The sequence below is a fragment of the Anoplopoma fimbria genome, chromosome 2 (genome assembly GCF_027596085.1).
Source record: "Anoplopoma fimbria isolate UVic2021 breed Golden Eagle Sablefish chromosome 2, Afim_UVic_2022, whole genome shotgun sequence".
NCBI classification, from domain to species: Eukaryota; Metazoa; Chordata; class Actinopteri; order Perciformes; family Anoplopomatidae; genus Anoplopoma; species Anoplopoma fimbria.
Window position 1 is genome coordinate 868,278 of NC_072450.1, and position 26,070 is coordinate 894,347.

Here is a 26,070-nt window from a genome sequence, read left to right on the forward strand (position 1 = left end):
TTATGTCATAGCCTTTTTCATGACACATTACTTCATGAGTCTGAACAGCAATTTCCATCAGATGCTTAACTATGGCTTTGTATAAGATTGTAATGACATACAATTCCATGACTCATAATGACATTATATACTATGACTTTTTTAACATTACCTTTTTCGACATACTAAACAATTTATTTTTTCACTTTTCATAAATAAAATGGAAACATACTATACTATGACTTTTATACAATGGTTTTTTTTGCATGACACACTTTATGATGATTTATTATTCAATTCAATTCAGTTTATTTTGTATAGCCCAAAATCACAAATTACAAATTTGCCTCAGACATTATGACCTTGTTGTGAAAAACTATACTTTGCCTTTTCTATAACAATATACTATAACCATTTTAAATGTTATGTACCTTGTCTATATTCTGAAACAAATACGCTCCACTACAGTAGTTACTATTTGAAAAAGCTTCAGTTGAAACCTTTATGATCTTAACAAATTGAACAATGAGGGTTTCATCCATATCCATAAAAACTCAGTAATCCTTCTCAAAAGATTTTTTTACCAGCATCATCTAAACAATTTTACAGCGTTAAGTTTTCATTTTCTATCTGTCTCCTTTAACTGGGTTGGTAAAATGTAGAATAGAAGAAACCAGTACATTTTAAAGATCAGAGCTGGAGCTTGATGATGACCTTTGGCCTTGAGGAGCTTACACACACACACACACACACACACACACACACACACACACACACACACACACACACACACACACACACACACACAAACACACAAACACTCAAAATATAGTCGCTCTTCTGCAAAGTAATTCCACAGTTTGTGTCTGTGAAGTTTTTTCTTTTATATTTGCTCTTTCATCAGCTGAGCTCGAGCTCGCCTCCTCATGGCGAGCGCGGTCATCGTGCAGCAGAGCGTCAGGCAGGGGAAGGAGGCGCAGGCCAGCAGGAGGCGCTGCTCCCCAAACTCCCTGACCAGCGCCGGCCGCCGCCACAGGAAGTCCTGGAACAGCGCCTCCTGCTGGACCAGCGTGCACAAGGAGAGCAGGACGTGGAAGAGCTGGTGGCCGTGGCCGACGATGTCATAGCACCCGGGGCAGAAACGCTCAGGAACGGGGCAAGAGAAGAAGAAGGCGGACAGAAGAAACAGCACCACCTGGTGGAGAAATGTGATCACTGGATCTGTTTGCATTGAGGGCGGGGCTGGGGCTCACCCTGATATAGGTAATACTATGTTACATAATGTTAAATATCAAATTGTATGAAATTAATTGTTATTCTGATATCAAAGCCCGACAAAAAATAAGCAAAGGAGCTTTCCAACCAAGATGTAGAAATGTAAAACTAGAAGAGAAGCTGAAGCAGTAATTCATACTGTAGCACAATTAAATGTGTCTCCATTATTACTGTCACTTGCATAGACGTTATTGAGATTGTTGAAACTCCATGAATATTCTCTGTGACGTGACATTAATTAAAAGCACCACCTGCAGGAAGTGCAGCGGCAGTGCAGAGCCGGCCGTCCAGCTGCTGGTGGCGAGGCGGTGGGCGACGGGGCTGATGTCCAGCAGGTAGGCCACGCCCATCGGCACCACCTGGCAGAGCTTCCTGTGCAGCGGGTACGGACGCCGGAAACGAAGCTTTGCGTAACAGCAGGTGGCGCAGGAGAACCAGGCGAGGAGGGCGGCGGCTGGGAGGAAGACCTGCGAGAAATGACATCATCAGTACACCTGAAACGCATTCACTGAGGATGGAAGAAACACACCAGTAACAGACCTGTCCCAGCATGCTTTGCGTCCAGGCGGTGTCGGCGCTGTACAGGAACAGAGCCATAGCGCAGCCGTACTGGTAGACGGCCACGCCCACGTAGTCCAGGAGGAACATTGAGTAATGTGAGAGCTCCGAGTGGGACTGCAACAGGTGAGCAACGGCACTGCAACACACAGGTCATCAGCTAAAGCTCAGGAACTGTTTGCTATCAACTAATTAATGTGAAATTATGTCAATGTGGCGTTTCAGTTGCTCTGCTGCCCCCAAGTGGCCAAACAAATATCTAATGCAGCTTTAAAGACTTCACGTTATTAAATACAGCAGCACATGTAAAGTTTACATCATGAATCTGACCAAACTGTATTTATCTCTCAGTGTCAGTTCAGTGGCCGACGAGGACGTCACGAAAGTTCAACTAAAGATAAAGTTGTTAAGGCCACAGGTTTTTATTTTTCAGTGGTGAAAATGCTGAATTTTTGAAAACTAGATGAAATATTCAAAGTGCTGGTTATGATGGAAGTGAATGGAAGCATATTAGGCAAGTAGTGCTTTGACCGAGATGCTAACGAGCGCACAGTGAAAATGCTAACATGCTGATGTTGTCATTATTCTGAAGGTATTGAACTCATTAACACGTTGACCTGATGATGGCGCTGGAGGATAAGCCAGAGGATCGATAAAGTTATTACGGTTCATCCTGCGGGGAACATGAATGATGAACCACATCTCAGTTCTTTAGCTCAGTTAAATACTTTCTTTGGCTCACCTGCAGCTCAGGTAAGTGATGGCAGATAAAGCGTAGAGGACCAGAGGCAGCGAGGAGACGTCCGCTGAGAACCCCTGACCCTCAGGACCCTGCAGCCGGAATCCCAGGACCCCCTGAGGAGGTCAAAGGTCAGACAGCGGGCGGTCAAACACGCAGCTTTTCAAACACCAAACAGAACAGCGCTGTGACTTTAGTACCCCTCCTCGCAGGATGGTGAACGCCATGAACCTCAGCGCCACGCAGACGGCGGCCAGCAGGTGGCTCCACACGTTCAGGGTCTCGTTGTGGATCTGGAAGAGGCTGAGGACGTAGCAGCGCCACGGCAGGCCCACGGGCCGGTACCCAGACAGGATGAAGCGCTCCCGAAACAGAGGGGGGACGTCCACGTCTCTGACGGTGGGGGGGAGGGAGGGGAGGAGGCGGTCCAGCAGAGGGAGGAAGGTGAGGAAGAGCGAGGGAGGAGCAAACGACACCCGAGGCATGATGGGAGAAAATCCTCACTCTGGCTGGTGGTCGTAATCAAAGCTGAAACCATGACACACTTCTTAAAGTCGGGTGGAGGAGTGATGCCTCAGGCAGGTGAGATGGTTCTACAGGTGAGTTCACACAGGTGTGTTGGGGGTCAGACAGGTGTGCTAGTGGTCACACAGGTGTGTTGTTAGACAGGTGTGTTGGTGGTTGGACAGGTACTTTTATAAAAGAGTTAGTATAAATACCATCTGTACATATAAATCTACCATAAACCACTATGTGTATGATAAACCTTTATGTGTATAATAAACCTTTATGTGTATAATAAACCTTTATGTGTATAATAAACCTTTATGTGTATAATAAACCTTTATGTGTATAATAAACCTTTATGTGTATAATAAACATTTAGTGCTTCACAGTTTCTCTCTTCATGTTTAGAATATTTTACAGAAACCTAGAACAGCCAATCACAATCAAGGAGCAGATCTATCAGTTTAATTAAAGAACGTTTACAGCAGAGAAGAACTGATCTGTGATCAGCTGCTCAACAAGACAGAAGCAGAGAACGTTTAAGATTTTATTCTGATTAGTTGAATAAAAGATCATCAGACAAACAAAACTGTATTATTATTATTTTATTTTTTTAAAGATAATAAAAGTTTATATTTAAAGTTACAGTTCAAAATCTCTGTGTTTCTAATTGATGGTTAAAAATATCCATCCGACTCCACAAACAAATGAACATTTGACGAGGATCAGAAATAAAATGACCATCAACAGTAGTGGGGTCAAAGGTCAGAGGTCAGAGGTCAGAGCACCGACACACACAACAGAGTGAACAGACGTACCTGAGGGGTTCTCTACACGACAGGAAGCTTCTATCTGTTCTACTTCATTCCTCCAGTTCCTCCTGTTCACCGGCCTCTGTCACATGCATGCTGACACACACACACACACACACACACACACACACACACACACACACACACACACACACACACACACACACACACACACACACACACACACACACACACACACACACACACATCTAATCTAATCTAATCTCCACAATGTGTTCTTGTTTTCAGCTAATTAGAGCTGATTTAAGGCTGAATGAGGTTTTTTCTTTCTCTGCAGAGGATTTGAGACGTCATGAGACTCGACACACTGCTGACTCTCACACACACACACACACACACACACACACACACACACACACACACACACACACACACACACACACACACACACACACACACACACACACACACACACACAACGTTCGAGCTCGTACACTGTTCGCTGAAATGATTCGGGCTTTAGAGACAGTTTTTTTTCTTAAGTCATAAAATATATTTGATATTATTGATTCTTTTCTCTCAGTGGTCTCAGGGTTACCAGCGGTGGTGGATTAAGTACTCTCTACATGTGGTTTACAACAGTAAAAGTAGTAATACCACATTGTAGAAGTACTCCCTTAGAAGTAAAAGTCCTGCTTTCATAATAAAGTAAAAGTACAAATGATGTCACTCATGTTATGTTTTTATATTGAGACACAAACATATACAACAATATGGAACATAATGAACTCCACACAGTTACATCAACAAGAAGTTACTTCAGTCGCTTTTCTTTACATTCTGGCTGCCTTTGGACCGGGTCCAGGTGGTCCAGGTGGTCCAGATTCAGATTCAGATTCAGGGGGTTTGGGTTCAGGTTGAACCGGTTCAGTTCTGGGTTTTTTTGGCCCAGACGCAGGTGCAGCCGACGGCCACAGACTGGTACGATGCGACGTAGCAGCGTCCGTGGTCCTTCCGGTTCAGGACCAGGACGTTCTGGTAGATGGGGAGTGAGTTCAGGTCGTGTCCGTCCATCTGTTCCTCGTTGGGACTGGAACAGAAGTTGCTGCTGCAGTCGGCCTCCCAGAGGGTGGAGGGGATCCGGTTCGCCACCGTGGACGACCTGAACAAAGAAACAGGGATGGAGTCGGGGTTTTGAAACAGGACCAGAATGAACATTTAAACACCTCCAACACGTCTGTTAATCATCAACAGAACGAACATGTGAACTGATTGATGACAGAACAGTTCGTCTAAATAGGTTTTAATAAAAATAATAAATGAGAGAATTAAAAAAAGACAATTTAAATGCATTGAAGCTACTAATGTGAGGTGGATTTTATTTCAAATTCATTTAAATAATTGTATTAATATTAGCAAAATGACAAGTTAAAATGTAATTGGTTGTAAGGGATTTAATTATTTTTATTTGTGGATAAATTTGCCCGTCTGACTGCGAGGAATTGAATAAATAAATATATTGGTTTCAGACATGTTTGTGTATAATGATTTTTTTAATGAAGTCAGGGCTTCTTTAAAAATGAGAGGAATGCTTCTTCATATAATTATATCCATCTAACATTTTTAGCTAAAACACTATTTTGCTGTATTTGCATGTTTGCTGCACTGTTTGAGTATTTTGTCCTTGTAGGAGAATATGAGCTGTATGTCAACACATTTATTTTGTACTTTATTAAATGTGAACCTCATGCAGAGGAAATGGAAGTTTATTATCTGTGAATTCTATTTGTATTTCTGTCGAGCTCATATTAATTCATTTTCTGATCACTTGTATAATCTTTTAACACTTTTTAAGCATGAGGTTAAACTATATATATATATATATATATATATATATATATATATATAAATATATAAGCCATAACTTTATCAACTTTATCAATACATCTGTGAACATGTAAACGAAAGTGAAACCTATTCAATCGGCCATTACAAAAGAACAACATCTCTTTTTTATAAACTTCTCCACTGGCTGAGAATAAGCAGTCAGGAGGTCAAAGGAGAGAGGACATGAGGACAGAAGGACATGAGGACAGAAGGACATGAGGACAGAAGGACAGAGGACAGAGGAGAGGAGGACAGAGGGACAGAGGACAGAGGACAGAGGACAGAGGACAGAGGACAGAGGACAGAGGAGAGGAGGACAGAGGACAGAGGACAGAGGACAGAGGACAGAGGACAGAGGACAGAGGACAGGAGGAGGAGGACATGAGGACAGAGGACAGAGGACAGGAGGACAGAGGACAGAGGACAGAAGGACAGAGGACAGAGTAGAGGAGGACAGAGGACAGAGGAGGACAGAGGAGAGGAGGACAGAGGAGAGGAGGACAGAGGACAGAGTAGACGGACAGGGAGGACAGAGGAGAGGAGGACAGAGGACAGAGGACAGAGGACAGAGGACAGAAGGACAGAGGACAGAGTAGAGGAGGACAGAGGACAGGAGGACAGAGGACAGAGTAGAGGAGGACAGAGGACAGAGGAGGACAGAGGACAGAGGAGAGAGGACAGAGGAGGAGGACATGAGGACAGAGGAGAGGAGGACAGAGGAGGACATGAGGACAGAGGACAGAGGACAGAGAGGACAGAGGACAGGACAGAGGACAGAGGACAGAGGACAGGAACAGCGGCTATACTGACGGACGTCTGTGTTCTTCATTTGTTTCCAGCGAGACTTTATTCAGTGACTTTGTCATAAACATTTACTGCTCTGTAAACAACAATCAGCCATATTCAAACTATAAATAACTTCTAATCCTGTTTCTAAATCCTGTTCTTAGAATTACGTTTTTAAAAGCAATTATTAAGTCACGTCCAATAACAGAGTATTGATGAAAGTCGTAGGGAGATGAGCAGAGTGTTTAGTGAGCTAAATCTGACTTCAAAGACTGAAAGATCAATCATCAATACAATGAATTATATTTACATGAATCGTTTATTTGAATAAATGAAAACCAGGATATTTTACTCATTCAGTAATTCATTCATTCACTCATTCACTCATTCACTCATTCACTCACTCATTCACTCATCATTCACTCATTCATTCACTCATTCAGTCATTCACTCATTCACTCATTCATTCAGTAATTCATTCATTCACTTCATTCACTCATTCACTCAGTAATTCATTCATTCACTCATTCAGTCATTCATTCATTCATTCATTCACTCATTCAGTCATTCAGTCATTCATTCACTCATTCAGTCATTCAGTCATTCACTCATTCATTCAGTAATTCATTCATTCACTCATTCACTCATTCACTCATTCATTCACTCATTCATTCATTCACTCATTCACTCATTCACTCACTCATTCACTCATTCATTCATTCATTCATTCATTCACTCATTCATTCACTCATTCAGTCATTCATCATTCATTCAGTAATTCAGTCATTCACTCATTCACTCATTCACTCAGTTCATTCATTCACTCATTCACTCATTCACTCATTCATTCAGTAATTCATTCATTCACTCACTCATTCACTCATTCACTCATTCAGTAATCCAGTCATTCACTCATTCATTCAGTAATTCACTCATTCACTCATTCATTCATTCATTCATTCATTCACTCACTCATTCAGTAATTCAGTCATTCAGTCATTCATTCACTCATTCATTCACTCATTCACTCATTCACTCACTCATTCACTCATTCATTCATTCATTCACTCATTCATTCACTCATTCATTCACTCATTCACTCATTCACTCATTCACTCACTCATTCACTCATTCACTCACTCATTCACTCATTCACTCACTCATTCACTCATTCACTCACTCATTCATCAGACTGACCTCCAGCTCCAGGGAGACAGAGATCTGAGGTGGATGTTTCTGTTTCCTTCAGACGAGGAGGAAGAAGCATCTGAGGAGAACGCCAACGTGGAGTCACAGCGAGGAGGAGGAGTCTTAACCCTGGAGGAGGAGGAGGAGGAGGAGGAGGAGGAGGAGGAGGAGGAGGAGGAGGAGGAGGAGGAGGAGACGACTACCCATAATACACTGCAACACACCTACGGACAGGAGAGGAGAGACGGTTACTGTCACTTTAAATAACGCATCAGCCTCCTTTATAATAACGCTCTGTTGTGGAGAACATCACATGCATTTGTATTTAATTTGGGCAGAAATTATGAACAAAGTTTTACATTTCAGGCATGAAGAAAACTTTATCATTTTATGGACTGAAGTATAATTTTAATGTGATTGTACTTTACTTTATATTTCTACATTTCTTTTTGCTTTTTGACTGCTCTAGTTGTTTGGCATATTTAACTTTTAAAACACGATTCTACTGATAAAATACAACATTGTGATTCAGTAACCTGACAGAATATGTAATAAGTAAAATTTGCTTCAATATTTAAATGCTGCTTTCACTTTAACACATCAATAAAAATAATCCCATATTTAATATGTAATATATAATATAACACATACAAATCTAACACTGACAGCCCTTTTTGACATGTAACCTTTACTTTTATAGTTTAAGTACGTTTTGCTGATAGTTATAATCATCTATGTATAAAAGGCATTTCTTTTTTGTTGTAAATAATACATTTGACCAAATATTTTTGATTTATTAGATCATATATATAATTTATTAATATGTAAATGAATATGAATAATTAAGCAGTTTGTGAAGGCTACAGAAACACACCTTTCTTTTTCTCTATAAATTGTGATTATTATTTGATTTTATTGGTGACCAAAACTGTTAATTCATAAAAGATTATGATAACATAATAAATATAATTTAATAACATGCAACCTATTCATATTTTGAATTTACTTTGCATCTCATGAATTCAGATTTTATCCTAAATATCTAAACTTTCTTTAAATCCAGTAGAGCGTAATCATATATATATATATATACTATATACAGATATGAATTAGCTAAAACACAATTTTATACCAGCAGTAACTCGTCCCAGATCAGTGTTAACAGTTCACGTTGTTAATAAAGTTGATGCTCACCAGCAGAATAGCGACGCTGCCTCTCAGCTCCATGTTGTCGCCGTGGTAACTGTCCATCCTCCGTCTGCTGCTGCTCTTATGAAGATCTCTTATCGCTGCCATCCATCTACCTCAGGAGATGAAAGTCTCTGATCGGCACTGAGAGATGAAGACGAGAGATAACGTCTGACGGTAAACTACCCAAAAGTTTTAGGGAAAGACTGCTGACATCTCTTCTGATTTCCAACGCAGATAACTTCATCTTCAATCCTAGACCTGATAGCGGAGCCAGATGGAAAGGTCAGAGGTTATAGCGGTTCATGAGTACGATGAGGACATGGAGGGAGAGAGTTCAATGATTTATTGGAAAAGGGTAAATAAAAAAAAAGATTACTGGCAACTTGACTGAGAAGAAGCCGTTATGAGGCGTGAACGGATTATGAGAGGAAACGCAAGGTTACGCTGGAGGCCTGGTGAGAGTAGAAACAGCAGAGGGAAACCTGTGTCTGGCTGTAGAAACATGGACTGAATGCAACTCTTCTTCAGAAGATGAAAACAAAAAAATAAAATAAATCTGCACATCGGGCCTTGAGGAGGACTCAAACAAACACAGGACAGTCTGAGGACCTCTAGTGGACGGATGGAGAACAACACCGTAGAGGTCTGAAGGGACGGACACAGAGGCTTTAGACACCTTTAAAAGGAAAAATAAATACGTTTTTAAGGACAATTTCCATACATTTTCTATCAAACAAATGATGAAGACTGATCCTCTCTTCTACCCATCATGCAGTTGGGGTTCTGCTTCCTGCCATGTGGTTCTGGCAGCGATGTGGTCGACCACGAGGTTTGAACAGAGCGTTTGTATCGGAGGCGTCAGAGGCGTCTCTCTGACCTCGTTTGACTCAACAGGAAACAGCATTAATCTGATCAATCACTGTCATAAGTTACTGTCAGAGCCGTCAGCACTTTTCACGCACACGACAGGAAACGCCAGAGTTGGTCTGTTAACGTCTACGGACTCAGCAGCGCCACCAGGAGGCTGTGAGCATCATTAAAGACCAGAAGACTGAACTGTTGGACCAGAATTAAAGAGGAAACGTTACTATATATTACATTTTATGATGTTCATGACTTCCAGGAATTCTGCTAAACGCCTTGGTGTGGACCTGTCAATCAGTGTGTAGCCCCGCCCTAAAGCATCCCCTGCTTTATGGTCTGTTTGACTCTAAATGGAGCATCATTTACTAAATGAACATCATGCTGTATTGAAGAAGACTTGAAACTAGAGATTGAGACCATAAACTCATGTTTACAATGTTTACTGAGGGAATAAATCAAGAGAGAAGTAGAGTCATTTTCTCATAGACTTCTATACAACCAGAGGAGTCGCCCCCTGGTGGACAGGAGAGAGAATGCAGCTTTAAGCCTTGACTTCACTCAGCAGAACTGGAGGTTGTCTCCTGATGGAGCCGTCGGGTCGCTGTTGCTTTCAAATTCACATGAAGTACAACTATATGATCCATCTGTTCCCACATAATCTATTAAATATGAAAGAATAACATTAAATTCACTTTTTTATTAATAAACTTGATTAATAGATCCTTGAAATCCCTGACGACTGATTTATTCTTGGGAAGTAATCATTGTAAAATCCTCATCAGTCTGTATTTATTAACATGACTTTTCTATCAATCAATGAGCCGTCAGTGGTTCCGTTTCTCCTGGACCCACCTGTGCCCCCCCCATGAAAACCAAAAGGTGGAATACAACACCCCAGCCCTGGTTAAACGAGGTCACCAAAGACTTAAAGAGAGACTGCAGGAGTAAGGAACGAAAATGGAAAAAAACAGGTATAAAATATATGTATTTTATGAAATTTGGAAAGATGCGATGAAGTACTATCAAGTGGCAGTTAAAGAATAATTTAATTACAGCAAACCACTCAAATCCAAGACTTTTATTCAAAATAATTGACTCAATGGTCACCCCCCCCTCCCCCTCTCATTTCACTGATGCCTCACAAGAGCTGTGTGAGCAGTTTTTACATTTCTTTGCAAACAGAGTACAGGACATTAGGCAACAAATTTGTCCCCCAGACCGTGTTTTACATGTTAGTAGGGATATTCTAAGTTATTTTAGCAGTTTTAATCCTGTATTGCTTTCCTCTTTAGCAGAAACCATATCCCGTATGAAATCAACCACGTGCAGCTTTGATTTTATACCAACTAAATTTCTCAAACAGGTTATTGACACAGTCGGGCCCAGTATTTTATTGATTGTTAATAGCTCGTTAGCAACAGGTTCTATTCCATCCAGTCTTAAACATGCTGAGGTCCAACCTCTTTTAAAGAAACCGAATCTTGATCCCTCGGTTCTTAACAATTTCAGGCCTATTTCTAAACTTCCGTTTTTATCAAAAGTTTTAGAGAAAGTTGTTTCAACCCAACTTCTAGCCTTTATGGGTCTTAATGATGTGTTTGAGAAGTTTCAGTCAGGTTTTAGAGCTTTACACAGTACAGAAACCGCCCTCCTCAAGGTGTCCAATGACCTCCTTTTAGCAGCTGACGGGGAGAGCTCGATTTTAATTCTTTTGGACCTAAGTGCAGCCTTTGACACGGTAGACCATGCCATTTTAATCAACCATCTTAAGAACTGGGTTGGCATCAAGGACTCTGCACTTAGTTGGTTTTATTCTTACCTCACTGACAGAACCCACTCGGTCACCATAGGTAATGACTCATCTTCTACTTCTAACATTACCTGTGGTGTTCCGCAAGGTTCTATTTTAGGTCCAATTTTATTTTCCATATACATGCTCCCCCTAGGTCAAATCATCAAACGTCATAATGTCTCTTTTCATTGCTACGCAGACGACACACAGATATACCTTCCACTGAAACCCGACGACCCAAGAAGCCTAGCTGCTATTATGGACTGTCTTAAGGATATCAACTGTTGGATGGCTCAAAACTTTCTTCAACTAAATAATTCGAAATCTGAGATCATTTTATTTAGTCCCCCAAACCCCATCACTCCTATTGTAAATGCCCTTGGTCCTCTGTCTTTAAATATAAAATCAAGGAACTTAGGAGTTCTACTTGATTCCGACTTCACTTTCAGACCCCACATCACAAAAGTAGTCCAGTTCTGTTTCCTCCAAATCAGAACCATCTCCAAAATAAAACCTATCCTCACTCCCCCAGACCTGGAAAAAATCATACATGCATTTGTGTTTTCAAGACTGGACTACTGTAACTCCCTCCTCTCTGGCATCAAGCACAAGTCACTCTCTGGCCTCCAACTGGTTCAGAACTCTGCAGCGAGGCTTCTTACTGGTTGTAACAGACGACATCACATCACCCCGATCCTGGCTTCTCTTCACTGGCTCCCTGTTCGTTTCAGAATTGATTTTAAGATTTTGCTGATCACTTTTAAAGCACGTCTGGGTCTGGCCCCGACATACATAGGAGAAATGTTGACCCCGTATGAGCCAGCTCGCAGCCTTAGATCCTCAGGTGGGGCCCTTCTGGTTGTTCCAAAGTCGAGACTGAAAACCAAAGGCGACCGTGCTTTGCCATCAGGGCCCCTCGGCTTTGGAACAACCTGCCGAAGGAGATAAGGCTTCAGAATCAGTAATCTCTTTTAAATCACTTCTTAAAACACATTTTTACAGAATGGCTTTTATGTGATGTCGTCGTTTTAATGTTTCATTTTCATTTGGTCTTGGTATTTTATCTTATATTTGTATTGTATCGATTTTATTTATTTAATTTATTTCGTTGGTTTATTTGATTGTCTCTTGTTATTTCATTTTGTTTCTTTGTTTAGTTTTATCCTAACCATTGTTCTTAATGTTTCTTCTATTGCACTGTTTTGCTGGCTTGTCTGTCGAAGCACTTTGTAAACCTTGTTTTTAAAAGGTGCTATATAAATAAAGTTATTATTATTATTATTATTATTATTATTATTATTATTATTATTATTATTATTATTATTATTATTATTATTATTATTATTACCTGCAGGGAAGGAGGTAAGTGAGAACCAAAGGAGGGAGGAGAGGAAGCAAGGAGAGGATGCGGGTGGCTGTGGGTTGACACTGACCTCAGATCAGAGCAGAAAGCCCCTTCTGCTGCAGCTTCAGGCTCTGAAGGTGTTTCCAGTCACCACAACCGCAGCTTTCCTAGAAAGATCAGGTTCCTCTGATGATGATAGTAAATATGATCAGGTCCACATGAACCTCAGGAAACTCAGAGTTTCTGCTCCTTTTATTGTTCATTTTCTGGAAATGTATCGATAAAGTTTTTGGGGGAAACATGTTGGGATGCTGAGAGGTTTCCTTTATACGTTGTCATTATCAGTAAGTACCTGGGTGTTCACCTGAACAATAAACTGGACAATTCACACAAATGCTTTATAAAAAGGGTCAGAGCAGACTGTATCTGCTGAGGACACTGAGGACCTTCTTGACTCTGTGGTGGCATCAGCCATCTTCTATGCAGTGGTCTGCCGACAGGAACAAACTTAACAAACTGGTTAAGAAGGCCAGCAGTGTGCTGGGGTGTCCACTGGATACGGTGGAGGTGGTGGGAGACAGGAGGGTGATGGCCAAGCTGTCATCCCTGATGAACAACACCTCCCCCCCATGCAGGACACCCTGACAGCTCTGTGCAGCTCCTTCAGCCACCGGCTGCTTCACCCCCGGTGGTGAAGGAGAGGTACTGCAGGTCCTTCCTTCCTGCTGCTGTCAGGCTGCCATCCCAGTAGACCACAAAACACTTAAAACCTGTGCAATACAAATACACTGTACAATAATAGTTATAATAGTTATTCTGTCTGTATATATAATATTTCAGTTATTGTGGATTCATTACTGTTTTTATTGCTTATTTGCTTATTTATAATACTTGTTTTGATCTTGTTTTTTTACTGTCTCTAGTTTGCAGTATCCTCTCTGCTGCTGTAATCCTGTAAATTTCCCCGCTGCGGGACTAATAAAGGATTATCTTATCTTATCTTATCTTATTAGTATTTTAAGGAGGAGCTCTGTGTTTAAAGGTGAAAATCTGTGTTAACAGCAGGTTGATACTAGAAATGCATCGATACTGATATCAGATATCGGTGACATAATGCAGACTTTGATTAATAACTTAAATTAACTCACTACATTTATATATTTGTATTTATTTGTTATATTTTACAAAGTTAGGAAACAATATTTAAGTGGAGCCGAATGTTTCTTCACACATAAAGAATAATCCCAGTTCTCTTTCACACATTATTGATTACAGCACAGGTATCAGTATTGACTGATACTAGATCTGTGCAGCACGACTCACAACATTTTAAAACCTTTAGTACTTCAAAGTATCTGAGAATGATCAGGTTCAGGTTTCTTCCTCCGTAAACGTGTCACTCAAACAACTGATCCAGAATCTGTCCATGAATCCAAAGTCCTCCTCTGAATCGGTTTATTCCAGAAACAACGTTTTAAACAAAGCAGCTTTAATGACGTGAAGCTGAAGATGTTCTGCACATGCTCAGTAGAAGAGCTTTAAGTGAGTGTTTCCATGTTGTGACACTAAACGAGTTTAAACGGGTTTAAACTGCTCACACATCACGACTGATATATCATAAAAAGACACTGAATCATAACCAGTTTGCAGAACTTTGTCTTCTTATTGTCAGTGTTGTTTGTTCTGGTTTCTTTCCTTTTGTTTCGTGTATCTGTAGAATCTATTGGTTTTATATGAACCTCAGAGTATCTCTGTATGCAGACAGTGACTTAAACCTCCGTAGATCTCTGTAAGGAAGTGAAACATCTGCAACTGTATCTGTTCATATCTGCTTTATTACATTCTGCTGCATAAAGAGTACTTTTACTTCTGATACTTTAATCGCATTTTTTTATTTTTGTTTTTACCAAAGTAAATTATGTAAAAACTGCATCCACAACTGCAGCCGCACACACACACACACACACACACACACACACACACACACACACACACACACACACACACACACACACACACACACACACACACACACACACACACACACACACACACATGCACACACGTGCAGGATGTTACAGCATTGTATGAGCGATGCAGATATAACTTAAATCTGTGAATTTATTAGTTTTAATTTTGAATATTTAACTCTTTTTTAAGAGGAGACATTAAAGGTGAATAGTTTAAAAAAATGAAACTTCTCCAGTCGTTATCTGAGAATAAAGTTCATGTTTGCTTCAGACGGTTTGATTCAATAACTTTATTCCTATAAAATCAAAATAATTTAACTTAAAACTATATCTGAACTCAATACTGCAGCTCCGTCTCAGTTGATATTTATAACTGATTCAAATTCCCAGGAGTTAAAATCATCTTTTATCTGATTCTTTTTGTCTTTATTTGTGATATGATTATTGATCTTGTGGTATTTATGTTGTGTGTTCTGTCTCATGGTGTTTGTATTTGTCTCAAATATAGAGATTCTCTGCTTCAGACTTTAAAATGAGAATAAATGTGTGTGCGTGGACGTTTAACTACAAACTTTTGGTAGATAAGAACTCACGCAGGAAGCAGGAAGTCTCTGAGATCACCGATAATCATCAAACCATCAATCAAACCAGATCTAGACTAGCGTGGGCAGAAAACACAGACACACACACACACACACACACACACACACACACACACACACACACACACACACACACACACACACACACACACACACACACACACACACACACACACACACACACACATAGCTGGTTGTGATGATGCAGCAGTTTGAACCGAGTCACAACACAACTGTAAAGCAGGTCGCTCTGCTCGGCGCTCACATCCTGCTGCATCCTGATGCTGCAGAGGCAACTCATCTAATAACCTCCTTACAAAGTGAAGGTGGGGGGGGGGGTCGGAGACATCCAGGGCCCCCCCTATCAAAGGGCCCCCGGAAGTGTTGCATCAGACCACCGACGTTAGAAGCAGCAGTGATGCAGAATGTGACGTCATGTGACTCCTTTTATCTCGGCTCAACTCATCATCTCCATCGATTCACAAATCTAGATTTTCATACAATGAAAAATGGAAAATAAATAAAATCAAGTGAAACCAAACAAATATGGAAACAAGAGTTCTGTGTGTCTCTTTAGCAGACTGTAGCCGTCGGTATGAAAGGTCACATGATGCACGGAAGAGTTTTTTAAAGCCACTCAGAATGAAATTCTAAACCAACTTTACATTAAAAACACAGATCAATAGAATCTGGGATGTGAAACATTTAAATATGAGCGTTGTTGGTTCTGCTGTCCTGATCTGTGTGACGTTAATACGAGAGGCATCCAGTGAAGTATTCCAAAAACAGTGTCATGTCTTAACATTTTGAAGACTTGGTGAATGGATGTGTGTGGATGGATCGGGTGGATCGGCTGCAGGGACCTCTGAGCGACGGGGCTCAGAGGTCCCTGCAGCCGATCCACCCGGTCACAGCTTCTTCCTGTCCTGACCCCTCAGTGGAGGAATGAACTCCCCACTGACCTCAGGACAGCAGAGTCACTGCCCATCTTTAACCTCACCTCTTCAAGAAGTACTACCCTGAGCCTTCCTCGTAGCACTTATTGTATTCATATTAGTTGCTGCACTTATTGAATTCGTATTTGTTTACTGCACTTATCCTATTCGTAGTAGTTTGTAGCACTTATTATATTCGTATTAGTCTGTTGCAATTATTGTTTTCGTAGTAATCTGCCTCTGCACTATACTTTTGCTCTGGTTTATGCTTTAAGATGCTTGTTTAAGAAAGGAGATGCACTTATGACTTCTGGTGACTAGTAGTTCTCTTGAATACCTATGTTGAATACACTTCCTGTAAGTCGCTTTGGATAAAAGCGTCTGCTAAATGACTGTAATGTAATGTAATGTAATGTAATGTAATGTGTGTGATTGATGTGTGACCAGAGAACCTGAGCAGGTAGAGTTCAGTGTCTCTATTAGAGAAGTGAAAGTGAACCAGAACATTAAAGTTCTGTTCAGACGGATGAACAACGAGCTGGAACTCTTCTAAAGCTGAGAGGAGCTGCAGATTTATCAGATCGAGACCCACAAAACACATTGTTATTAAAAAGGTTGTATCATAATTAAGACCTGCATCCATTGTTCTTAGTGTCTAACCAAACACCTCGTCCATCTTTGCAGCTGACCTATTTTGCAGCACTGATGCATAGAAACCTTCCAGGAAAGTGTGAGTTCATGACATTCACTCTTTGCATTGGCACATGGAGGCGACTGAACCCTGACTCCTTATTGTTTGTTATCAAGATTTATTTATTTAAGTAAAGAGACCAAATATGAGTATGAGGACGACGGTGTCAGCTGTCTGAGAAAGTTTCCCAACAAAGTTCCCTGCTGATGAAGTTAGTGAAGCTCCTGAATACTCATTTATTCAGCGTCATGTTCAATGACCTAGAAAACGTTTTTGCAACTTTTGGGTGCTCTGCATCAACTGTGAAAGTGGGTCGACCATCAGGCCTCGTCATGCAGCCGGGTCGCTGTGGTTTAGTGGGAAGATCAAATACACCGACCGAGAATGACAGACGGTGACATCATCAGAGGAAGATAAATAGAGGAGCGTTACCTGACGAAGAAGAACACCAGCAAAGAAGAGGAGCAGGAGGACCACCGGCACAGACACCAGCAGCACTCAGATCAGGTCCGAACATCAGCGAGAACCGTCAGACCTCCAGGCTGCAACTTCTGAACCTGAACCTCCAGCAGAGCCTGAGGAACCTGAAGATCTGCAAAAAGACAAACATACAGATCTGAATAAAAATCAAAAAAGGACGAACGAGGACCCTGAAAGCATCCGAGTCCAAACCGTCAGCATGTTCTCCAACTCCAACAAAGTGACGGTGAGAGCTTCTCCTTTAAATCTGAGTTCAGGATGAGATATGAGATTAAACTCTGATTACAAATTAAAAACATTCTGAAAAAGAAAAATATATTGATAGAAAATTTAAATATACACAAGAACCAATAATCTTTGAATTAATTATTAAAACTCAACTCAGTATGAAATTTAATTTAATCATTCTGAAGTTAATTTTTGTAAAAGTCAAGCCCTTCAGATGCTGTTTATTATTTTAGTTATTATTTTATTTAATGTATTTATTCAGTATTTTTGTATATTCATGTGTTTTATTTCTATGAATTAATTTATATTACATTTATTTTTATTTGAATGTTTAAAAATCATGTGGCGTTGCATGTAATACACATGTAATACACATGAACATGTGATGCATTTTGTAAGAGTTCACACATTGCATTTTCAAATGAAGTCTATATTTATTTGCAGCTTTTTGTTCATTTTACTAACCCTATTCATTTACGGATATTATTCATTATTCACGCAAAAGTTAAAGAATACAAAACTGTGTCTGAAGGTGAATTCCTCCTCCTCTTCCTCAGGCTGTCTGTGTGGCGATGATGATGATGATGATGATGATGATGATGACCACAGAGGCAGCAGCCATGCCCAAAGCAGGCGGCCATTCGAAACACTCAGCGAGGACACACAGGAAGTCCTCTGACGGCGCGGTGGTAGAGACGGTTCCTCTGCAGCTGGACCCCAGCGCTTTGGTTGTTTCCAGATCCATCAGGCCGCTGCAGAACGCCTCCATCTCCCCGTGGACCTACAAGTACGGAAACACAGAAAAACATTCCATGAGATAGTAGGAATAAAAGCAGTGGTCTGCTCCTTTAATCATATTTAAAGATAACGTGATATTCATACTTCCTGTCTCCGTCCTCAGCATCTCCCGGGACGACTCCCTGTTCCCCCCGGTGCTGGCGGAGGCCCGCTGTCTGCTGAGAGGCTGTCTGGACTCGGAGGGCCGGGAGAACCTGAACCTGGAGTCCAGACCCATCATGCACCAGGTTCTGCTGCTGCGCCGGGTCAAGTCGACGGGGGCGGGGTCAGAGGCGGGGCATAGCTACCACTACCGGCTGGAGACCCGCCTCATCGCCGTGGGCTGCACCTGCATCCGACCCGTCGTCAAACACCAGGTCGTCAAACACCAAGACTGAAGACCAGCAGAGACCGGAACTGCTGCTAGGTGAGTCCGGCACCAGATGAGGCTCCTGTATGGAAGACCTGTTAAATATGCTTATGATTTAATAAGAGGGAACAATTTCTTTCTATGTTGTTATGAATTTATACGTCTTAATTAAGAGATGGAAACTCATAGTTATCAATTCTCCAGTCAAATATATGTATAACTGTGTCATATTATGATAATGCTAATAATGATAATTATTATAATTTACTTCATTTATAAAGCACAAAATAGATAACAAGGTATTCAATAATTTTTAATAGATGTAAAATGCAACATAAAAAACCATAAATCAGAGGGGAAGATATAAATAAATACGGTGAACTAGAGAAGTTACTCTTTTCTGAACCAGCTGAAGTTGCAGGTATCTAATCTAATGTAATATTTGTATTAAAACAGTTCCATATTACATTTCCAAAGTGCTTTGCAGATTTCATTTTGAGAGAGAAAGCTTAAATGTTCAGAAATCTAACTTCTGGTCTATCTGGGTGAAGGAGAGGTAGATCGCTGAGTCATCTGCATAGAAATATATACTAGACCTAAATGTAGTAAATACTTGATATACTAACATCTAATTGAGTATTCATGACTTAAAAATCAGAGTCAGGAGTCTCATAATTAAGATATCAAACTTAAAGTATGAGAATTTGGACACGTTATGAATTAGAAATAGAAGTTATTATATCACGATTTAGACTTATTTAAGATTATTATCATAAGTAGGTCATTAATTCCAACTTTTCCTCGGTCTATTTAATGTGTTTTGTGAGTTTTCCTACGTGCTGCTCTCTGTTCTGGATGTTGAATGAATCTGCATATTTTTCCATTTGTTTTGTATATAATTTATCTTGTTTTTTGTTTACATTTATTTTTATTTGTCTTCAAACAGAAAACTGGAAAAACTGGACAAACTACACTGGAGCTGAAGTTTAAAACTGATTATTATTGGATGTGTGTTCATATATATTATATTTTATTTATGATTTCAGCTTATTTAAAATAAATATTTAAAATGTATTTCAGCAGGTATTTATTAATATTGATGATTCAGAGGCTTGATGTGGTGTTCAATAAAAAAGTTTTAACAAAGAAGTAAAGTGTCATTGTTTTATTATTTAATTTAAAATAGAATGTGATTTCTGTACATCATCATCATCATCATCATCACCTCACACTGACTCCGTTACGTTGATGAGACAGACCGCCACACACACAGCTGTAAACACTGTACACACTCGATTAGCAGTTATTCAGCAGTAATATTCATTTCTTCGTATCAGCAGGAGTCCTGTGATGTAGCTAGCGTTAGCCACATGCGCTAACCAGCTGTTTGTTGTTGATGTAACAAAGCAAAAGTCTCGTTCGCAAAAATCTTACTTGATAATTTAGTACATTGTCTTGAAGTTCGCAAATATGAGAGCAATTATGAGACCAAAGGGACAGAAGAAACTCAAGTTTAATCTTGAATTTTTATGACTATTGCTCAGTTTTGGAAATCTTTTGACTCAGACTTGTCTTAGTTTTGTGAGTGTTATAATTAGAACTAGTCTCGGTATCATCTCTGTCTTAACTGGCACTCATCTGGGTGTCAGGGCGGTTTTGACTCAGACTCATCTTGATCTTGGGTCTGTATTAAATCAGACTTTTGTTGGTGTTTTCGACTCTAATGAGTTCTCTGACTCAGGCTTGGTTTTGTGGTTGTTTTCATCCAGTTATCTGTGGACTCAACCAGGTCCAGTTGACCTTTTTTATTTTTTTGCCTTTCCTGTATTGGTCTGGACTCTCTTTACTTTCTACCACCTCCCACTAGACGGCACTATAGATCCACATGTTACCGATCACTACAGTGTAATGATCTAAGCTGTGCAGCAGATGGAGCTGTTTCACTCAGATCGGTAGCAGGGACTCCACCACATTCAGTCCAGTCCATGTTTCCTGTTTAGGACCACTTTGACGTGGAAGTGGAAGACGCCCACTGAGACCCCTTCAGTCCAGTTCGGCTGTTTTTCTGGACTAACGTTTCCTTTGGGTTCTGGTCCGGATTCTGTTTCAGGTTTAGTTTGGTTGGGTCCAACTTTTCACATCTGACAAAAGACTTTGACTCCTCGATCCGTGTACAATCACACACACACACACATGAACACATTGGCACTGTTGGCATGGCAACAAAGCACAGTAGAAATCCCTGTGGACCATCTAATGATGAATACGCAGCGTCCTTTTAAAGTCTTTTTCTCGTTATAGAGAGTTCATCTCAGAGGAGGTTGAGCAGTCAGACTCGCCCTCAGTCCTCCTCCTCTTTTTCTTCTTCTCTCACTCTTTTCAGAGTCTCTTCCTCTCAATTCTCCCAGTTGGAGCTTCGCCGGGTCGCCGGCTCCTCAATCCTCAGCTCGTCAGCCCTCCGAAAAATGGCTTCCAAAGAAAGTTCAGCTTGTGTTGTGATCAGGCCATCAAGACACCTGGAGGCAGGATGAAGCAGAGGAGTTAGCACATCGCTAACATATGGAGGCGCCAACATATTTCATTCAGAGATGATGCAATTATCATGTTTAAACTCATTAGAAAGAAAAAGCAGTAAACACTATATTATCAGATCTGCAGAGCTCATGTGTTTTCCTAGTTTGAGCCGTTTAGTAACAATGAAGAGAAGTCTTAATGCTGCAGCATCCAGTGATGTTTAAGACAAGAGTGAGCTGGGACAGGTTGACCCGGCACTGTTCCAAACAGCTTGATCTACTCATTTAAAGGACCTGGACCTTATTTGATTTGACATTTTCATGTTTGGAAATAATCTACAGAAACTTAATCCCTGATGACTTTTTGTCGTTGTTACATTTAACAAACAAGATGTAACATTTTCCATGAAGCTTGTGAATATGAATCTGGAAAGAAACAGGGAAGCTGCTTCCACTTGTTACCAGTCTTTATGCTAAGCTAAGCTAAGCTAAGCTTAGGTTCCTTTTCTGTGTCTGAACGTTCAACAATTAGCAATTAAGCACTTCAAACTATCTCTTCAATGAAAGCTTCTGAATGTGACAAAAATGTGGTTTTGAGAAGATGTTGGTTGCCAGAACAACAACACAGACAACCAGTCTCATCTCATCAAAACAAATATAATATCAGAAATATATATTTTTTCAGTATGAGTTTGTTTAACTCAAATTATTAACTTGTTATTTTGGGAAAAACCCTTCTGGCTGAGAGTGATATGAGAAGATCGACACAAATGTCATGTCTGTGTGTGCAGTACAGAGCTAATGTCATGACAAGGTTAGCTTAGCTTAGCATAAAGACTAGAAGCAGGGGGAAACAGCTAGCCTAGCTCTGTGCAAAGGTTAGATATACACCTGTCAACAACATAAAGCTCTCTGATTAACATGCTATTAACATGCTGTATCCTGTTCTGATCAATCTTCTTATGCGTTGGGACTATTTACTGACTTAATCTATAACTCACGTTGCCAGATTCAGCTGGAGAATGCGTGTTTTAGTTTTGGTGACAGTAGAGGAACAATGGAAGCAAACATGGCGACCTCACTGTGACAGTAACATGAGGACGGCTCACAGTCACTCTGCTGACTGCTAATGGACAAGAAATAGTTCCAATGAAACATGTTAATCAGTGAGCTTCAAGTCTTTATGCTAAGCTAAGCTAAGCTTGTCCTGAATCCAGCTCTGTACTTAACACACTTAAAACAGACATGAGATTGATTTACATCTCTGCAATCAAAGTCCCAAAATGCCAAACTATTACTTTAAGAGTGCTTTTCCATTTAATGTATATTGGTCATGGCACCACTTTCTCTCTCAATGATGCTACCCAGAATCCCCTCCTCCTCCTCCTCCTCCTCCATCTCCTCCTCCTCCTCCTCCTCCTCCTCCAGCTCATCCTCACCTCCACACTGTGCTTGTCCTGAAAGACACAAACACAAACTCTCTTTAGTGATTCATTCCCACAAAAAGAATCTAAATCCAGTCAGTTAAATGAGGTTTAATAAATCAAAATTAAACATTTGTCCTCACCTCCACATGCAGTCTCTCCTGTGAGGCGTTCAGGTGCATCTGCCGCTGCTCCTTGTCGGCGTCGGCGCGGTGCTCCTGGCGCTCTTTGGTCAGAGCTTTCTGAGCGACTTCGCGCTCATGCTCCCTCCTCTCGGCCAGGTGCTTCAGCAGCTCCGCCTCCTGACACTAGAGGGAGAAAGAGGGAGGAGTTACAGTGAGCTTCTACCTGCATCGACATGTTTGGGTTTTGATTTTACAACAGAGTCCCAGTCGTTTCTGTCCAGTTTCACAGACGGGAGGCCGGTTCGCTCTTTGTTTCTACTGTGTCACTATAGTCTGTTGAGTTTCTGGTGGATTTATTTTCTGGTAGCATCGTTTCTGATTTGACCGCTGCATGATGTCGCACCAAAGTGCTCTTAAATATCAGAAGACCTCCATCAAACTAGGTCGCAGATATAATACTGACAATCAGAAACCGTGCTGTTGCTATAATGTTCTTGATTTCAGAAGCACGGTAGAATAATTTGTGGGGTTCCTCAGGGATCGATTGTAGGGCCACTGATTTTTTAGCTGGACCACCACGTTGGTCCAGACTGAAACATCGAAACAACTATGAATGGATTATTGTGAAATAAATTTCAAACATTCATGTTTCTAAGGATGAATTTCAGTCACTCTGTTTGTCCAAAACTTATGTTTATGACCAAATACCTGCAAAATTAATGACATTCCCATTTAGCCGTAGTTGAGCTTCGCGTTTAGTGCTAATAAGCAAACATTAGCATGTTAACATGCTTAACTAAGGAGGTAATGCTGCTGAAAAGCATGTTAGCATTATCATTGTCAGCATGTTAGCATGCTGGCGTTAGCGCCTCGGTACGGCCTCACAGAGCTGCTACCTCAGCTCTTAGTCTTGTTTTATTCACAGTGGATGAAATTGCTCGTAGCGAGAACTCATGTGACCTCACAATAACAATTATGCATCTGTTTATTTTCACACACCTTCCTCCTCTCCTGAGCAGCGTCCAGTTTCTTCTGGATCTCCTCCAGAGAGGGTTTCTGGCGAGGCGGCGTGGTCGCCCTGAGCTCGGGGCCGCCGTCGAAGGTGGGCGGCTTCAGGATGACCTCGAAGGCCTGGCCGCTCGTCCGCTTGCTCAGCTCGATCACCTCCATGTCCCGGATGTTGCAGAGGTTCAGGTCCACCACGCCGGCTGCAGGAAGACCACAAGACCATGAGATGAGCAAAAGACTGGCAAAGACTTCTTCTGCAGCAGAAAACAACCTAAAGTGTCCTTCTGGGTTTTATCTGAATTCAAATAATATAATCAAGAAGGTCTTTATGTTTCTATGTACTCTATGTTTCTGTTCCTGCTGTGTCGACAGAACACCTAAACATGAGATAATGATGATATCTTGGTTTTTACACATGTTTCATCTTCTACTTCACATGTCGGTTATTTCTCTGAATAAAACCTCACATCATTTTCTTTCAGTAGACTTTTTCACTAGTTGTAGCAGGAAAAGCACAGATGGATCTAATCAGATGATTCTGTAATGCAGTGGTATATAATGTTACTAATGAAGAGGGTTGCTGACCTTCCTTGTCGGCCGTGGTGTCTCTGGGTTGGGGGAGGATGCAGGAGCAGAAGAGAGACACCAGAGGGAGCTCACGCATCTTCTCTCTGTATGCTGCAACATTCAGAGGAGAAGAGAAAAGCTGCAGCTGAGCAACAGATCTGTACACATTTACAGAAATGAACAACAAGTCACGTAACCAAGAAACAACATGTGATATAAAATACTGAAGTCGGAGGTTTTACCTGCTAGAGTCATTCTGCTGCTGCTGTGTTTCCTGTCAAAGACACTGTGGTGAGGTAGAGGGTTCCTGAGGAGAGACAGAGTCACAGTCAGCCGACCCAGTGGAGTCACAGCGTTTCTATGGAGCTCTGCTTCTCAGGCAAAGACACACTAGCAGCTTGTGCAAAAAAACAGAGCTAAAAAAGAAAAGGAAGGAAAGAGGAGAAACGTCCTCCTCTGCACCAGATGGAAACCATGTGGAGTTTAAGTTCCCCTAGGAATTCTTAAAACTTGTTTGGACATTTGTTTACCAGATATAGATATTTAGTTTTATCTTTGATGCATCATTTTGCATCCTGTGGGTTTCTTTATGCTGAAACGTCTTAAATTCAGTTTTGCTTGTTGTTCAGCTGTTGGTTCTCATCACAGACGTCCTCTAGAAGTTTCTTTACAAACATGAATCTCTTTTGGATTTAAAGGTCGGGGTGTTGGTGCTCATGAGCTGAGACATGAACATGAACATGAACAGGAGCTGTTTTTGGTTCAGTCGTGACTTCAGGAGATTAAAATGAGGCTGAATCAGCAGAAACTGATGAATCAGCGTCCTGATGTTATTGATCATCAGCTGCTGCACAAACACTCAACCTGAGCCAGAAGAAGTTCAACAGCAGAAGCTTTTTCCTCGTCATGAACATTTACTTTACAAACTTATTTAGAGCAGAAAACACAAACTCCATAATGAAACAAACAGCGTCTGTTTTGCACAAACACTGGAGCTGCACATGATGCTCTATTCATCATCATCAACGCTCCAAAATAAAGACAAGTATTCATGTCTAGGTGTCAAAATCACAACAGTGTCTTCAGTCTGAACAACAAACAAAAAGATTCAGATTACAAAAACACAACTAATGCAAATCTTCACTTCAAGAATCAGATCATATTTATAGAATAAAAAACATTATTCTGTTCGCAGCTTATTTTAAAGAGATTATCCTTTAAGGGAACATGTTCAAATGTGTGTGTGTGTGTGTGTGTGTGTGTGTGTGTGTGTGTGTGTGTGTGTGTGTGTGTGTGTGTGTGTGTGTGTGTGTGTGTGCGGGGACTAAGGGATGATGTCATTGTTGCCAGTTAGCGCATCACCTTCTGCAGAGTGGAGCACGCAGCTCAAACACTAAACTGATATAAAGAATAGATAATAAACAATAACTACAACAAAGACATGCAGCAAAGAAAGAAGCAAAAGAGACAGAAACACAGAAAAGATAATAAAATAA

General features: G+C 40.8%; 4 protein-coding genes across 4 annotated transcripts; 1 reads left to right on the forward strand and 3 right to left on the reverse strand.

Moving 5' to 3' along the window:
• Positions 1–862: 862 nt before the first annotated feature.
• paqr8 (progestin and adipoQ receptor family member VIII) lies at positions 863–3,036 on the reverse strand. Its single transcript, XM_054615840.1, has 5 exons — positions 2,752–3,036; positions 2,555–2,643; positions 1,795–1,951; positions 1,506–1,721; positions 863–1,174 (listed from the first exon to the last, which is right to left on the reverse strand). The coding sequence occupies exons 1-5, from the start codon at positions 3,034–3,036 to the stop codon at positions 863–865; spliced, it is 1,059 nt and encodes a 352-aa protein (XP_054471815.1).
• Positions 3,037–4,758: 1,722 nt separating this feature from the next.
• On the reverse strand, positions 4,759–8,988 carry il17a/f2 (interleukin 17a/f2). Its single transcript, XM_054615850.1, has 3 exons — positions 8,887–8,988; positions 7,702–7,835; positions 4,759–4,993 (listed from the first exon to the last, which is right to left on the reverse strand). Exons 1-3 carry the CDS (start codon positions 8,986–8,988, stop codon positions 4,759–4,761), a joined length of 471 nt encoding a protein of 156 aa, XP_054471825.1.
• An 8,773-nt stretch (positions 8,989–17,761) lies between these two features.
• Positions 17,762–18,965, forward strand: LOC129104996 (interleukin-17F-like). Its single transcript, XM_054615861.1, has 3 exons — positions 17,762–17,788; positions 18,348–18,577; positions 18,692–18,965. The coding sequence occupies exons 1-3, from the start codon at positions 17,762–17,764 to the stop codon at positions 18,963–18,965; spliced, it is 531 nt and encodes a 176-aa protein (XP_054471836.1).
• Positions 18,966–21,376: 2,411 nt separating this feature from the next.
• LOC129100302 (stathmin-4-like) lies at positions 21,377–24,692 on the reverse strand. The gene is made up of 5 exons (XM_054609902.1): positions 24,593–24,692; positions 23,999–24,207; positions 23,018–23,182; positions 22,890–22,907; positions 21,377–21,453 (listed from the first exon to the last, which is right to left on the reverse strand). The coding sequence occupies exons 1-5, from the start codon at positions 24,669–24,671 to the stop codon at positions 21,445–21,447; spliced, it is 480 nt and encodes a 159-aa protein (XP_054465877.1). The 5' UTR covers positions 24,672–24,692; the 3' UTR covers positions 21,377–21,444.
• Between the last annotated feature and the right edge of the window lie 1,378 nt (positions 24,693–26,070).